The sequence below is a fragment of the Dendrobates tinctorius genome, unplaced genomic scaffold (genome assembly GCF_039654945.1).
Source record: "Dendrobates tinctorius isolate UK_male_01 unplaced genomic scaffold, ASM3965494v1 ptg000134l, whole genome shotgun sequence".
Classification (NCBI taxonomy): Eukaryota; Metazoa; Chordata; class Amphibia; order Anura; family Dendrobatidae; genus Dendrobates; species Dendrobates tinctorius.
This window is the reverse complement of record NW_027361802.1, coordinates 8,315,461-8,330,000: the sequence shown is the minus strand read 5'-3', so window position 1 is coordinate 8,330,000 and position 14,540 is coordinate 8,315,461. Positions and strand designations below refer to the sequence as shown.

Genomic DNA, 14,540 nt, shown 5'->3' with positions numbered 1-14,540 from the left:
CTGCCCGTGTCTGTGCTGTCACTGCAGGAAGAGTGGGAACTAACACGGCTTTCTAGTAACCCTGTGTGTGCCTCCATATATATAGACACGTTTAGAAGGGCACATCTACACATGCTAAGCATTATAAAAGATATCAACAATTCTTACCTTAAATACTAAATAGGATTTTTTAAATAAAATATAGATGACATCTGCTAAGTTATTTTATTTATATATTATACATATTATTGATGTCATATCTAGCTATCAATCTATTACTTGTTGGATCTAAAATATGTTAAATATGTGACCGCACTAAACACACTGCATGTGGGAGAATATCATCTGTTACCCCGGATCACTGACATATCTGGGGGTTATTGATAATACTGAAACACACAGATATTCTCTCATAGTCTATCTGGTAGTTTCTCTCTTTCGCTCTATCACCCATATATTGAATATATATATATAAAATGTATGTAGAATTACATAATTATAGATGTATATATGCGTGTATATACATATACTGCTCAAAAAATAAAGGAAACACTATTCCATTTGCAACAGGCTGTTTGTGTTGCATTTATTTCTTTGAGCAGTATATATATATATATATATACACTGACTTACTTATATATATTTATTATAAAACATGCATAATTACATAATTATTGATGTGTGTATATATAATGGATTAAATATATCTATATATAATATATATTGCTCAAAAAAAATAAAGGGAGCACTATTCCATTTGCAACAGGCTGTTTGTGCTCCCTTTATTTCTTTGAGCAGTATATGTATACAACAAATTAATTATATATAATTATTATACACACATGCATAGTTACATAATTATAGATGTGTGTGTATATATATATATATATATATAATGACTTAATTATATATATATATAATATATGTATATTGCTCAAGAAAATAAAGGGAACACTAAACAATACATTGTATTGTTTAGTGTTCCTTTTTTTGAGCAGTGTATGTATATGTATATATATATTATTTAGTTAGAATTATTTGCATCAGACTTTGTAAAGAGGCTGCATTCCACTTGAGAAGAGTGTCCGAGCTGTAACAAGTAAACAATGAATATATTCTCCATCCATATACCTTGGATGGCACATGGATAATCTCTCCATGCCCATTCTATATGTCTGTGTCCCCTCTATGTCTGTGTCCTGTCGGTGTCCTCTGTGTGTCTGTGTCCCCTCTCTGTCTGTGTCCCCTCTCTGTCTGTGTCCCCTCTCTGTCTGTGTCCCCTCTCTGTCTGTGTCCCCTCTATGTCTGTGTCCTCTCTATGTCTGTGTCCCCTCTCTGTCTGTGTCCTCTCTGTGCCGGTGTTCTCTCTATGCCTGTGTCCTCTCTGTGTCTGTGTCCTCTCTGTGCCTGTGTCCTCTTTGTGTCTGTGTCCTCTCTGTGCCTGTGTTCTCTCTATGCCTGTGTCCTCTGTCTGTCCGTGTCCTCTCTCTCTCTCTGTCTGTGTCCTCTCTGTGTCCTCTCTCTGTCTGTTTCCCCTCTATGTCTGTGTCCTCTCTGTCTGTGTCCCCTCTCTGTCTGTGTCCTCTCCGTGTCTGTGTCCTCTCCGTGCCTGTGTCCTCTCTGTGTCTGTGTCCTCTCTGTGTCTGTGTCCTCTCTGTGTCTGTGTCCTCTCTGTGCCTGTGTCCTCTCTGTCTGTGTCCCCTCTCTGTCTGTGTCCTCTCCGTGCCTGTGTCCTCTCCGTGCCTGTGTCCTCTCCGTGCCTGTGTCCTCTCCGTGCCTGTGTCCTCTCCGTGTCTGTGTCCTCTCCGTGTCTGTGTCCTCTCCGTGCCTGTGTCCTCTCCGTGCCTGTGTCCTCTCCGTGTCTGTGTCCTCTCCGTGTCTGTGTCCTCTCTGTGTCTGTGTCCTCTCTGTGTCTGTGTCCTCTCTGTGTCTGTGTCCTCTCTGTGCCTGTGTCCTCTCTGTGCCTGTGTCCTCTCTGTGCCTGTGTCCTCTCTGTGTCTGTGTCCTCTCTCTGTCGGCTTCTCAGTTGCTTTTCTCCCTACCTGGATGGCTGTCCTGCCAAAGCGGTTCCTGGCGTTGGGGGCAGCCCCTCTCTGCAGCAGCTCTCGGACTCTCCGCACATCCCCCCGTGCTGCCGCCATAGTCAGCTCCTCGGCCATGGCTCCTCCGGGGGTCTCTCCTGCTCGCTGGTTGTAGGGTCAGTACCATCGGAGTCTTCCCCTGGGGGCTTCACCCGTGGTCCTGTAGTCAGTGAGCAGGAAGGTGGATGTGGGCTTCCCTGGAGACATCACCCCAATATATAGAGGGCGCCCACCCTACTGAGTGACAGCTTTATACAAAGGGGCTATCTAGCGATCAAGATATTACTTGGCTACATTTATGGATTGGAAATATTATAAGCATTACATCTCATATACATTTGTGAGTTTAGTGCTGAAGTTGTTAGATACTATGTATATGTGTAATTATACATGCATCTATATACATCATACATATATCAGCATCACTATCCACATAACATACAGAGATCGCTTCTATCATCTAACAATTTATTCATGGGTGTGCACCTGACAGCTCCTACCCGCCTGTCTGTCTATCTATCTATCTATCTATCTATCTATCTATCCCATATCTATCTATCTATCTATCTATCTATCTATCTATCTATCTATCTATCCCATATCTATCTATCTATCTATCTATCAATCCCATATCTATCTATCTATCTATCTATCCCATATCTATCTATCTATCCCATATCTATTATCTATCTATCCCATATCTATCTATCTATCTATCTATCTATCGATCTATCTATCTATCTATCCCATATCTATCTATCCCATATCTATCTATCTATCTATCTATCTATCCCATATCTATCTATCTATCTATCCCATATCTATCTATCTATCTATCTATCTATCCCATATCTATCTATCTATCTATCTATCTATCTATCTATCTATCTATCCCATATCTATCTATCCCATATCTATCTATCTATCCCATATCTATCTATCTATCTATCTATCTATCTATCTATCTATGTATCTATCTATCTATCTATCTATCCCATATCTATCTATCTATCTATCCCATATCTATCCCATATCTATCTATCTATCTATCTATCTATCTATCTATCTATCTATCTATCTATCTATCTATCCCATATCTATTTATCTATCTATCACATATCTATCAGTCTATCTATCTAATCTATTATCTATCTATCTATCTAATCTATTATCTATCTATCCTATATCTATCTATCCCATATCTAATCTATCTATCTATCCCATATCTATCTATCACATATCTATCAGTCTATCTATCACATATCTATCTATCCCATATCTATCTATCTATCCCTTATCTATCTATCTATCCCATATCTATCTATCTATCTATCTATCTATCCCATATCTATCTATCTATCTATCTATCTATCCCATATCTATCTATCTATCTATCTATCTATCTATCTATCCCATATATCTATCTATCTATCTATCTATCTATCTATCTATCTATCTATCTATCCCATATCTATTTATCTATCTATCACATATCTATCAGTCTATCTATCTAATCTATTGTCTATCTATCTATCTATCTAATCTATTATCTATCTATCCTATATCTATCTATCTATCCCATATCTAATCTATCTATATATCCCATATCTATCTATCACATATCTATCAGTCTATCTATCACATATCTATCAGTCTATCTATCTAATCTATTATCTATCTATCTATCTAATCTATTATCTATCTACCACATATCTATCTATCCCATATCTATCTATCTATCTATCTATCTATCTATCCCATATTTATCTATCTATCTATCCCATATCTATCCCATATCTTTCTATCTATCCCATATCTAGCTATCTACAATGAAAAAATAAAAAAGCAGCACATAAAAAGGTTGAAAAAAGCGGCTGCACGCTTCCAGGTATATACCAAACCTCAGAACTATCCATCAGAAATGAAGGCAGCCGGCCATGGAGTCTTCAAATTGAGGTCTCTTTTCTCTCTCTCTCTCTTTTTCTCTCTCTCTTTCCTACGTGGTAACTTTCCTCCACTACCCGGATAACATTTTTGCGGCTGTTTATCGCCCTCTGCTGTTTGCTGATTGTATTACAGCGTCATACCTATCGGAGTTCTTCATCAGGCTCTTGAATGCTCGGTGCTTCTGCACTCCGGCCGTCAGTGAGCAGGTGTGCTGCTTGTTCTGTGCTTCCCTGGAGACAGCAGCTGATCGCCCGTATATATGGCCCACACCCTGAGTGACAGCACCCTGATGTCAGCGTATGGGAACAGAAACCGAAGTGACATCACGGCATGACTGTCTGTGGAGCTAGGCAGGGAGGATGAGGAAGGAGGGAAGCCCAGGTAAGGGTGGCTCTGTAAGAAGGGCCGCAGGCTGGATGTAAACTATTCATTTCCCCATCTAGATCCTACAATAAATATATATGTGGAGGCTCATTTGTATTTAAGGTGTTTCATTTTTTCCAGAATGTTAAAGCAAAATGTCTTCTGAATATGGCTTTGTATGAATCACACATGAGTTTATATATATACACACACTCACGTGTGTATGATATGTATATATGTTATGTAAATGTTTTACCCCATTTGAATATTGTAATATGCCCATATTCATATAATATATACCCATATTACACATATATATATATATATATATATATATACACACACTGCACAAAATAATAAAGGGAACACTATTCCATTTGCAACAGGCTGTTTGTGTTCCCTTTATTTCTTTGAGCAGTATATATATATATTAGTGTAGAAGAATATAAGTGTATATACACATACCTATTTAACCTAACTGTTATTGCTTGTTTCATCGTCTTCTTCCAAGAGCCATAACTTTTTTCCTTTTCCGGCGACACAACCATATATTTTTTTTGCTTTTTGACAAGTTGTAGTTTTGAATCACGCCATTAATTTTTCTATAAAATGTACTGAAAAATGGTTAAAAAAGTGGGATATGATGGTGAAAAAAAAATGTAATTGTTTTCATGACATTCATTGTGGGGAATAAAAGACCTGGAAGCAAGATTATCCAGGTCAGTGTGATCACGGCAGCACTAATCAGGCATCCAGTGTTTTCTATTTAAGGTGTACAAAAATACAGAAAATTGAAAAAAAATGTTGTTTTGCTTTGTGTCGCCATTTACCGAGCGAGACCCATAACATTTTTATTTTATTATTGCTGGGTCTTAGTGAAATCTTGTTTTTCAGTTGTTTTTATGCCAATTTTGTGTACATGCGATGCCGAGATTGCTTGTATGACATTTTTATATAGAGGTGAAGTCCTCCAAAAAATGGAGATCTGGCGTTTTTATGTTTTTCGCTTTACATCATTTACCTGTTGAGTTAATTAATTTATATTATTATACATCCATTTCTTACAAATATGGCGATACACAATATCTCTGTATTTATTTTTAACTTAGGAAAACGGATGATCAGAATTAAAAAATTTTTTTTTTTCCATTTTTGCTTTATTTTCCTTAGAGGACAAAAACCTGCGATTATTTGATCGCCTGTACTATTTACTGCAGTACCACTATATTGCCGTAACCTATAGTTTTCCCACAATCGGGTAAGGGATGGGCCAATATGTAGCTGGTGTGCATGAGCACCAATTTGTCCATTGTGAGGCAGTGACCTGTGTCACATGTAGGGGTCACTGTGTGTTCCCCCCAGGATGCAGACGGAGCCCTATTAGGCTGCTGGAGTGCCTTGTCATCACAGCAGGATGCCTGTGAGTCACAGGGCAAAATAAAAGTAAGTGTGGACCTGGTCAAGCTATCTGGCCTGGGATTGTTCAGGAAAAGTGGGTATGGGCTTTTTAATTTTGAAATGGACTGCAGGAAGGAAGTGGGACCGATCCGTTTCCTCCAGGCTGGGTCTTACAGGTGGTCTAAGGCCACAGATTCCAGTTTGAGAGTGCATTGCAGTCACAGGCGCAGCTTTGATTGCATTGCAGAATAAAAATAAGTATAGGGCTTGGACATGCTAGTGGCTGGCCTGGCTTTTGGTGTTTTGAAACAGACTGCAGGAAGGTAGTCGTGCAGTCTGCTTCATTCCTGTCTGAGTTTTCCATGTGGCTGAGGGCCACAGATTCTAGTTTAAAATCCCTGCAGTAAAGGGTTTGGGTGTGTCAGCATCAGAGTAGAGTTTGCATCAAGCAAAGCAGATGGCTCTGCAAAAGCTCAGCTCTGTGTGAGAGTAAGGCCGGGATCACACATATGAGAAACACAGCCGAGTCTCGCATGTTAATACCCGACACTGCCGCTGGCACTCGGATCGGAGCGTGCGGCCGCATAGCAATACATGGAGCTGCGCTCTCCACTCCCGAGTGCTGTCGGCAGTGCCGGGTATTAACATGCAAGACATCCCGGCCTAACACAGATTGAACTCCTGGCACCCGCAGCGTACACAGCAGTGCAGTCGCACACGGCAACCGTTTAGAGTTGGACCAGCGTACTTAGTGATTGTAATCTGGAGGATATGGTTCCCAGCTGCGATCCAGAGGATATTGTTTACTATGTAGAGCTGTGAGTTGGACATTAATGCCGTGTTTTTTGTAATGTGGTCTTTTAATGCAGTGAAGAAAACGGGTTAGAGACTTTTTGTTTGGCACTTTGCTGGGTTACTGCCTCATCACTGCATAAGTGTGCTACCGCTGCACTACACCATTTACATGCTGCTGTCAGAAATTGACAAAGGTGTTTAAATGATTAACTCCTGTGGCTGGAAGTTAACTTCAGCCATGCCTGTTAGTGACTGATACAGGCTATGTTATATAGCTAGCATCTGCCGTGTGCCGAGCCCACTCCACCTCTGACCAGGACGCTAATTTACATCCTATTGTGGGAATGGGTTAGAGAATAATATGCTTGAGATATATTAAACATATTGTATATTCTGTGGTACTGATATGTACATATATCCAACATAGCAAGATACAGATACAAGAGGTGGGTGAGCCTGAAGAGGGGACAGAAATGTAACACTTTCCCCAGAATGTGGAATTCTATAATAAAGTGCATGGGCAAAAAATGTAAGCATCCATAAACCTACCAAAATGAGCATATGCAGGTACGTTCAAAGTGAAAATAACAGGTAGGCAGTTACGTAACTAGAGTCAGATGAGCCCCCGATGCAAGATTTGGACAGGGCCCTCCACCCATCCTGATATATATATATGTCCTCCATCCTGGTGCATATGTCCATTTTCCTGGGCCCCATCCTGGTATATATATATATATATATGCACTTTATCCTGGTATACAGCTCTGGCAAAAATTAAGAGACCACTTTAACATTTTCAGTTTGTCTGATTTTTCTCTTTGTAGGTATAATTTTGAGTAAAATGTAAATTGCTCTCTTATTCTATAAACTACTGACAACATGTGTCCGAATTTCCAAGCACTAAATTTTGTATTTATTTTCTGAAAATGAGATGATGCTTGCAGACCTCAAATAATGTTTAGAAAACAAGTTCATAGTCATTTAGATACAACAATTCTAATGTTTTAACTCAGAAAGAGTTCAGAAATCAATATTTTGTGGAATAGCCATGATTTTTAAAAACAGCTTTCATGCATCTTGGCATGCTTGCCACCAGTCTTTCACAATGCTCCTGGAGCAAAAATTTAAGCAGTTCTTCTTGTTTGATGGCTTGTGACTATCCATCATCCTCTTGATTACATTCCAGAGGTTTGGTCTGCTCATGACAGGGTTTTGATGTGGTGGTCTCTTAATTTTTGCCAGAGCTGTATATGTTTCTCATCCTGGCCCCATCCTGGTATATATACTGTATATGTCCTCCATCCTGGTATATATGTCCCTCATCCTGACCCCATCCTGGTATATATACTGTATATGTCCTCCATCCTGGTATATATGTCCCTCATCCTGGTTTATATATGTCATCCATCCTGGTATATATGTCCCTCATCTTGGTCCCCATCCTTGTATATAGATATGCTGTCCATCCTAGTATACACGTTCCTCATCCTGACCCCATCCTGGTATATCTACTGTATATGTCCTCCATCCTGGTATATATGTCCCTCATCCTGGTTTATATATGTCATCCATCCTGGTATATATGTCCCTCATCTTGGTCCCCATCCTTGTATATAGATATGCTGTCCATCCTAGTATACACGTTCCTCATCCTGACCCCATCATGGTATTCCTAGTATATAGATAGATAGATCGGGGACAGGTCCATATCTTGCATCAGGCCCCATCAGACTCTAGTTACACCACTGCCTACCTGTTATTTTCCCTTTTAACTTACTTGCATATACTCATCTTGGTAGGTTTTATGGACACTTACATTTTTTGCCCATGCACTTTATATAATGACATTTCCTTTTTTATTTATTTTTTTCTTTTCCCAAATAAGTCTTTAAGGAATCACACACAAAGGAGGTTATAGTTAATCACCAGTAAACTACTATAAACACATAACCATACCTCTTAACTTTTGAAGAACAGAAAGAAAGGCAAAATATGCGACAAGTTTTGTTTATGCCCCTGGCCGCACCCAAATCCACGCCCATTTAACATTTCTTTCTACTAAGGCAGGATTACATGTCAAAGGGGCATTCAGCAGACGCCTGAGACTGCACGGCGTAGACCCAAATCCGGGACTGTCCACTGTATCCAGGACAATTGGGACTAAAGATGAGCTGATTGATTCATGGGACTGGGTGGGAGGGCCCAAATCTCTTACCGTCTGGTATCCCTGGCCACGGCTCTTGTTTAGCCAGGACTGTCGTGACGTCATCTGTGCATCTGCTCATCTCTACACTGCGTGCAGAATTATTAGGCAAGTTGTATTTGAGAGGATTCTTTTTATTATTGAACAACAACTATGTTCTCAATCAACCCAAAAGACTCATAAATTTCAAAGCTTAATATTTTTGGAAGTTGGAGTGTTTTTTTTTTAGATTTGGCTATCTTAGGAGGATATCTGTTTGTGCAGGTAACTATTACAGTGCAGAATTATTAGGCAACTTAATAAAAACCAAATATATACCCATCTCACTTGTTTATTTTCACCAGGTAAACCAATATAACAACACAAAATGTAGAAATAAACATTTCTGACATTCAAAAACAAAAAAAAATCCGTGACCAATATAGCCACCTTTCTTTACGATGACACTCAAAAGCCTTCCATCCCTAGATTCTATCAGTTGCTTGATCTGTTTACGATCAACATTGCGTGCAGCAGCCACCACAGCCTCCAAGACACTGTTTCGAGAGGTGTACTGTTTTCCCTCCCTGTACATCTCATATTTTATGAGGGACCACAGGTTCTCTATGGGGTTCAGATCAGGTGAACAAGGGGGCCATGTCATTATTTTTTCTTCTTTAGACCTTTACTGGCCAGCCACGCTGTGGAGTATTTGGATGCATGTGATGGAGCATTGTCCCGCATGACAATCATGTTTTTATTGAACGATACCGACTTCTTCCTGTACCACTGCTTGAAGAAGGTGTCTTCCAGAAACTGGCAGTAGGTCTGGGAGTTGAGCTTCACTCCATCCTCAACCCGAAAAGGTAGCACATGTTCATCTTTGATGATACCAGCCCATACCAGTACCCCACCTCCACCTTGCTGGCATCTGAGTCAGAGTGGAGCTCTCTTCCCTTTACTGATCCAGCCTCGGGCCCATCCATCTGGCCCATCAAGAGTCACTCTCATTTCATCAGTCCATAAAACCTTAGAAAAATCAGTCTTAAGATATTTCTTGGCCCAGTCTTGACGTTTTATCTTATGTTTCTTGTTCAAAGGTGGTCATTTTTCAGCCTTCCTTACCTTGGCCACGTCCCTGAGTGTGGCACACCTTGTGCTTTTTGATACTCCAGTAACGTTGCAGCTCTAAAATATGGCAAAACTGGTGGCAAATGGCATCTTGGCAGCTTGACGCTTGATTTTCCTCAATTCATGGGCAGTTTTTTTGCGCCTTTTTTTTATCAACACGCTTCTTGCGACCCTGTTGGATATTTGCCATGAAACGCTTGATTGTTCAGTGATCACGCTTCAAAAGTTTGGCAAGTTCAAGACTGCTGTATCCTTCTGCAAGACATCGCACAATTTTTGACTTTTCAGAGTCTGTCAAATCTTTCTTCGGACCCATTTTGCCAACAGAAAGGAAGTTGCCTAATAATTAAGCACACCTTTTATAGGGTGTTGATGTCATTAGACCCCTACACTCTACAAATACTTGCTACTTAGTGTTAAGGAAATGATACATGGTTTGTATTTAACCCACCTGAATCAATGGTGGACCACCTTTCGCTGCAATTACTGTTGCAAGTCTTTTGGGGTCTGTCTTTACCAGCTTTGCACATCTAGAGGCTAAAATTTTTTCTCATTCTTTTTTTGCACAATAGCCTTAGCTGATTGAGATTGGAAGGAGAGCGCCTGTTATCAGTAACTTTCAAGTCTTGCCAAAGATTCTCATTGAAATTAAGTATGAACTTTGACTGGGCCATTCAAACACATGAAAATGCTTTGATCTAAACCATTCCATTGTAGGTATGGCATTTATGGTTAGTGTCTTGCTGCAAGGTGATCCTACGCATAGGTCTCAAGTATTTTGCAGCCTCTAACAGATTTTCCTCCTGGATTGCCCTGTATATACAGTGGGTACAGAAAGTATTCAGACCCCTTTAAATTTTTCACTCTTTGTTTCATTGCAGCCATTTGGTAAATTCAAAAAAGTTCACTTTTTTTTCATTAAATGTATACTCTGCACCCCATCTGGACTTAAAAAAACAGAAATGTAGACATTTTTGCAAATTTATTAAAAAGAGGCCAGACTAGTGGAGAGCTGCAGTGATAGTTGACTTTGTGGAACTTTCTCCCATCTCCCTACTGCATCTGTGGAGCTCAGCCACAGTGATCTTGGGGTTCTTCTTTACCGCTCTCACCAAGGCTCTTCTCCCATGATTGCTCAGTTTGGCTGGATGGTCAGGTCTCGGAAGACTTCTGGTGATCCCAAACTTCTTCCATTTAAGGATTATGCAGGCCACTGCAGAAATTCTGTTGTAACCTTGGCCAGATCTGTTCCTTGCAACAATTCTGTCTCTGAGCTCCTTGGCCAGTTCCTTTGACCTCATCATTCTCATTTGGTCTGACATGCACTGTGAGCTGTGAGCTCTTATATAGACAGGTGTGTGCCTTTACAAATCATGTCCTATTTGTTTAATTAAACACAGCTGGACTCCAATGAAGGAGTAGAACCATCTCAAGGAGGATCACAAGGAAATGGACAGCATGTGACTTAAATATGAGTGTCTGAGCAAAGGGTCTGAATACTTATGACCATGTGGCATTTCAGTTTTTCTTTTTTAATAAATTTGCTAAAATTTCTACATTTTTGTTTTTTTCATTCAAGATGGGGTGCAGAGTGTACATTAATGAGAAAAAAATGAACTTTTTTGAATTTACCAAATGGCTGCAATGAAGCAAAGAGTGAAAAATGTAAAGGTTTTTGAAAGCTTTCTGTACTCACTGTAGCTCAATTCACCTTCCCTATCCCTACTGAAGAAAAAACATTTCCACAGCTTGAAGCTGCCACCACCATGTTTGACGTGAGGATGGTGTTTTCAGGGTGATGTGCAGTGTTAGTTTTCTGCTACACATAGTGTTTTGCATTTAGCCTCAAAAGTTCTCCTTTGGTTTCAAATAACCATAGCACCTTCTTCCACATGTCATGTAGGGGACACAGCTAGCATGTAGAAGAAGGTTCTCTGGTCAGTTCAGATCAATGTAGAACATTTGAGGCTAAATGCAGAACACTATGTGTTGCAGAAAACACTTCACATCACCATGAAAACACCATCCCCACTGTCAAACATGGTAGTGGCAGCATCATACTGTGGGGATGCTTTTCTTTAGCAGTGACAGGGAAGCTGGTCAGAGTTGATTGGATGACTGATGGAGATAAATACAGGGCAATTCTGGAAGAATACCTAATAATGTCTGCAAAAGACTTGATACTGGGGCGTAGGTTCAGCTTTCAATAGGACAAGGACCCTAAACATACGGCCATAACCACAATGGAATGATTTAGATCAAAGCATATTCATGTGCATGAATATCCCAGTCACAGTCCAAACCTAAATCCCACAGAAAATCTGGGGTTAGACTTGAAAAATGCTGATGCTCTCCATCCAATCTCACTGAGCTAGAGTTAGTTTGCAAGGAAGAATAGGAAAAAATGTCAGCCTCTAGACTACAAATGCACATTCAAATAAAATACATTTATGTTTGTGTTTTAAGGTGAAAAAAAATGTGGAAAAGTTTGTGGGATATGAATACTTTTTCAAGGCACTGTATTTGAAGTATTTCTAATGCGGAAGTGAAACTATTTTGAATGTGTTTTTTTTATACTACAGAAAAGCTTTGATTCGGCACTTAAAAAAGTAACTGCTGTTTTTTTTTACAAAAAAAGAAGGAAAGTTGAAAGCAGTACTAGCAAACATATCAAAATCTGGGTGCCAAAAACCTTCATCGCAGCGACCAATCCTCTAAATAGAAATAAAAAATGAAGGCAGCACACCATTTAGAAAAAATGAAAATGGATGTAGCCCATTGGGGCTCGATGTGACATTTCAGTTCAACTGAGAACCTTTTTCCAATAGTGAACATGTGACTCTCAAAAATGAAAAAAGGAAATTTTTGTAATTGATTTTTATTATTTTTAGTAATTTTTTTATAGGAACAAAAAAATATTTTCTTCATCTCTAGTATACAGGGAACAAAGATATACATTGTTATATACAATGTATCTCTTTGGTCATGTATAATCTTCTTTTGGGTTCACTGTCTGCAATATAGGTCAAGATTACCAAATTCTCTTGTGTTTGTTGTAGTGGCCTGTGGCTCATAGATAGGGCTGCTGCCTGAGAACATGGTAGATGTGAGTCTGAGTCCTGGGCACACAGGAGCGGGGTGAATGTTGTAAATTTAATTTATGCTGAAAGATACAGCACCGCCTCCCGAGGAGGAGGAGGAGCAATGGAGCCATGAAGATATTGGGAGGGCAAGACAGAGCCCTCAAAATCAGGACAGTTCTGCTAAATTCGGGATTGCTGGAAGCTATGCATCAGTTTGAATTAGCCATTGGGTACAGAAAGTATTCAGACTCCTTTACATTTTTCACTCTTTGCAGCCATTTTTTTTCTCATTAATGTACACTCTGCACCCTATCTTGACTGGTAAAAAACAGAAATGTAGAAATTTTTGCAAATTTATTAAAAAAGAAAAACTGAAATATCACATGGTCTTAAGTATTCAGACCCTTTCCTCAGGCACTCATATTTAAGTCACATACTGTCCATTTCCTTGTGATCCTCCTTGAGATGGTTCTACTGCTTCATTGGAGTCCAGCTGTGTTTAATTAAACTGATAGGACTTGATTTGTAAAGACACACACCTGTCTGTATAAGACCTCACAGTTCATAGTGCATGTGAGACCAAATGAAAATCATGAGGTCAAAGGAACTGACCAAGGAGCTCAGAGACTGAATTGTGGCAAGGCACAAATTTGGCCAAGGTTACAAAAGAAATTCTGCAGTACTCAAGGTTCCTAAGAGCTCAGTGACCTCCATAATCCTTAAATGGAAGATGTTTGGGACAACCAGAAGTCTTCCTAGACCTGACCATCAAGCCAAACTGAGCAATCGTGAGAGAAGAGCTTTGGTGAGAGAGGTAACGAAGAACCCCAAGATAAATGTGACTGAGCTCCACAGATGCAGTAGGGAGATGGGAGAAAGTTCCACAAAGTCAACTATCACTGCAGCCCTCCACCAGTCAGGCCTTTATGGCAGAGTGACCCGACGGAAGCCTCTCAGTGCCAGACATATAAAAGCCTGCATAGATTTTGCTAAAAAACACATGAAGAACTCCCAGACTATGAGAAATAGTCTGATGAGACAAAGATAGAACTGAATGGGAGGAGACACAGATTAGATATTAGAAAAAACTTTTTGACGGTTAGTGATCAATGAGTGGAACTGGCTGCCACGAGAAGTGGTGAGTTCTCCTCCAATAGAAGTCTTCAAACAGAGGCTGGACAGACATCTGTCTGGGATGATTTAGGGAGTCCTGCTTTGAGCAGGGGTGGACCAGATGGCCCAGGAGGTCCCTTCCAAGTCTACCATTCTATGATTTTTTTGGTGATAATTTTAAGCTGTATGTGTGGAGAAAACCAGGCACTGCTCATCACCTGCCCAATAAAATCCCAACAGTGAAACATGGTGGTGGCAGCATCATGCTATGGGGGTGTTTTTCAGCTGCAGGGACAGGACGACTGGTTGCGATTAAACTAAACATTAATTCAGCCAAGTACAGATATATCCTGGATGAAAACGTCTTCCAGAGTGCTCTGGACCTCAGACTTGGCTGAAGGTTCACCTTCCAACAAGACAATGACCCTAAGCACACAGCTAAAATAACAAAGGAGTGGCTCCAGAACA

The 14,540-nt window shown here is 40.0% G+C and overlaps 1 protein-coding gene across 2 annotated transcripts in view; it reads right to left on the bottom strand.

Annotated features, from left to right (window-relative positions):
- The window catches only part of LOC141048265 (cyclin-dependent kinase 4 inhibitor B-like), a 48,285-nt gene extending 44,014 nt beyond the window's left edge, over positions 1-4,271 (bottom strand). For both annotated transcript variants that reach the window (XM_073543703.1, XM_073543704.1), the window contains exons 1-2: positions 4,148-4,271; positions 2,022-2,220 (exon numbers count right to left, since the gene is read on the bottom strand). In XM_073543703.1, coding sequence (XP_073399804.1) covers positions 2,022-2,138 — 117 coding nt within the window. In that variant the 5' untranslated portion in view covers positions 2,139-2,220; positions 4,148-4,271. The remainder of the gene's footprint in view (positions 1-2,021; positions 2,221-4,147) is intronic.
- Positions 4,272-14,540: the final 10,269 nt, after the last annotated feature.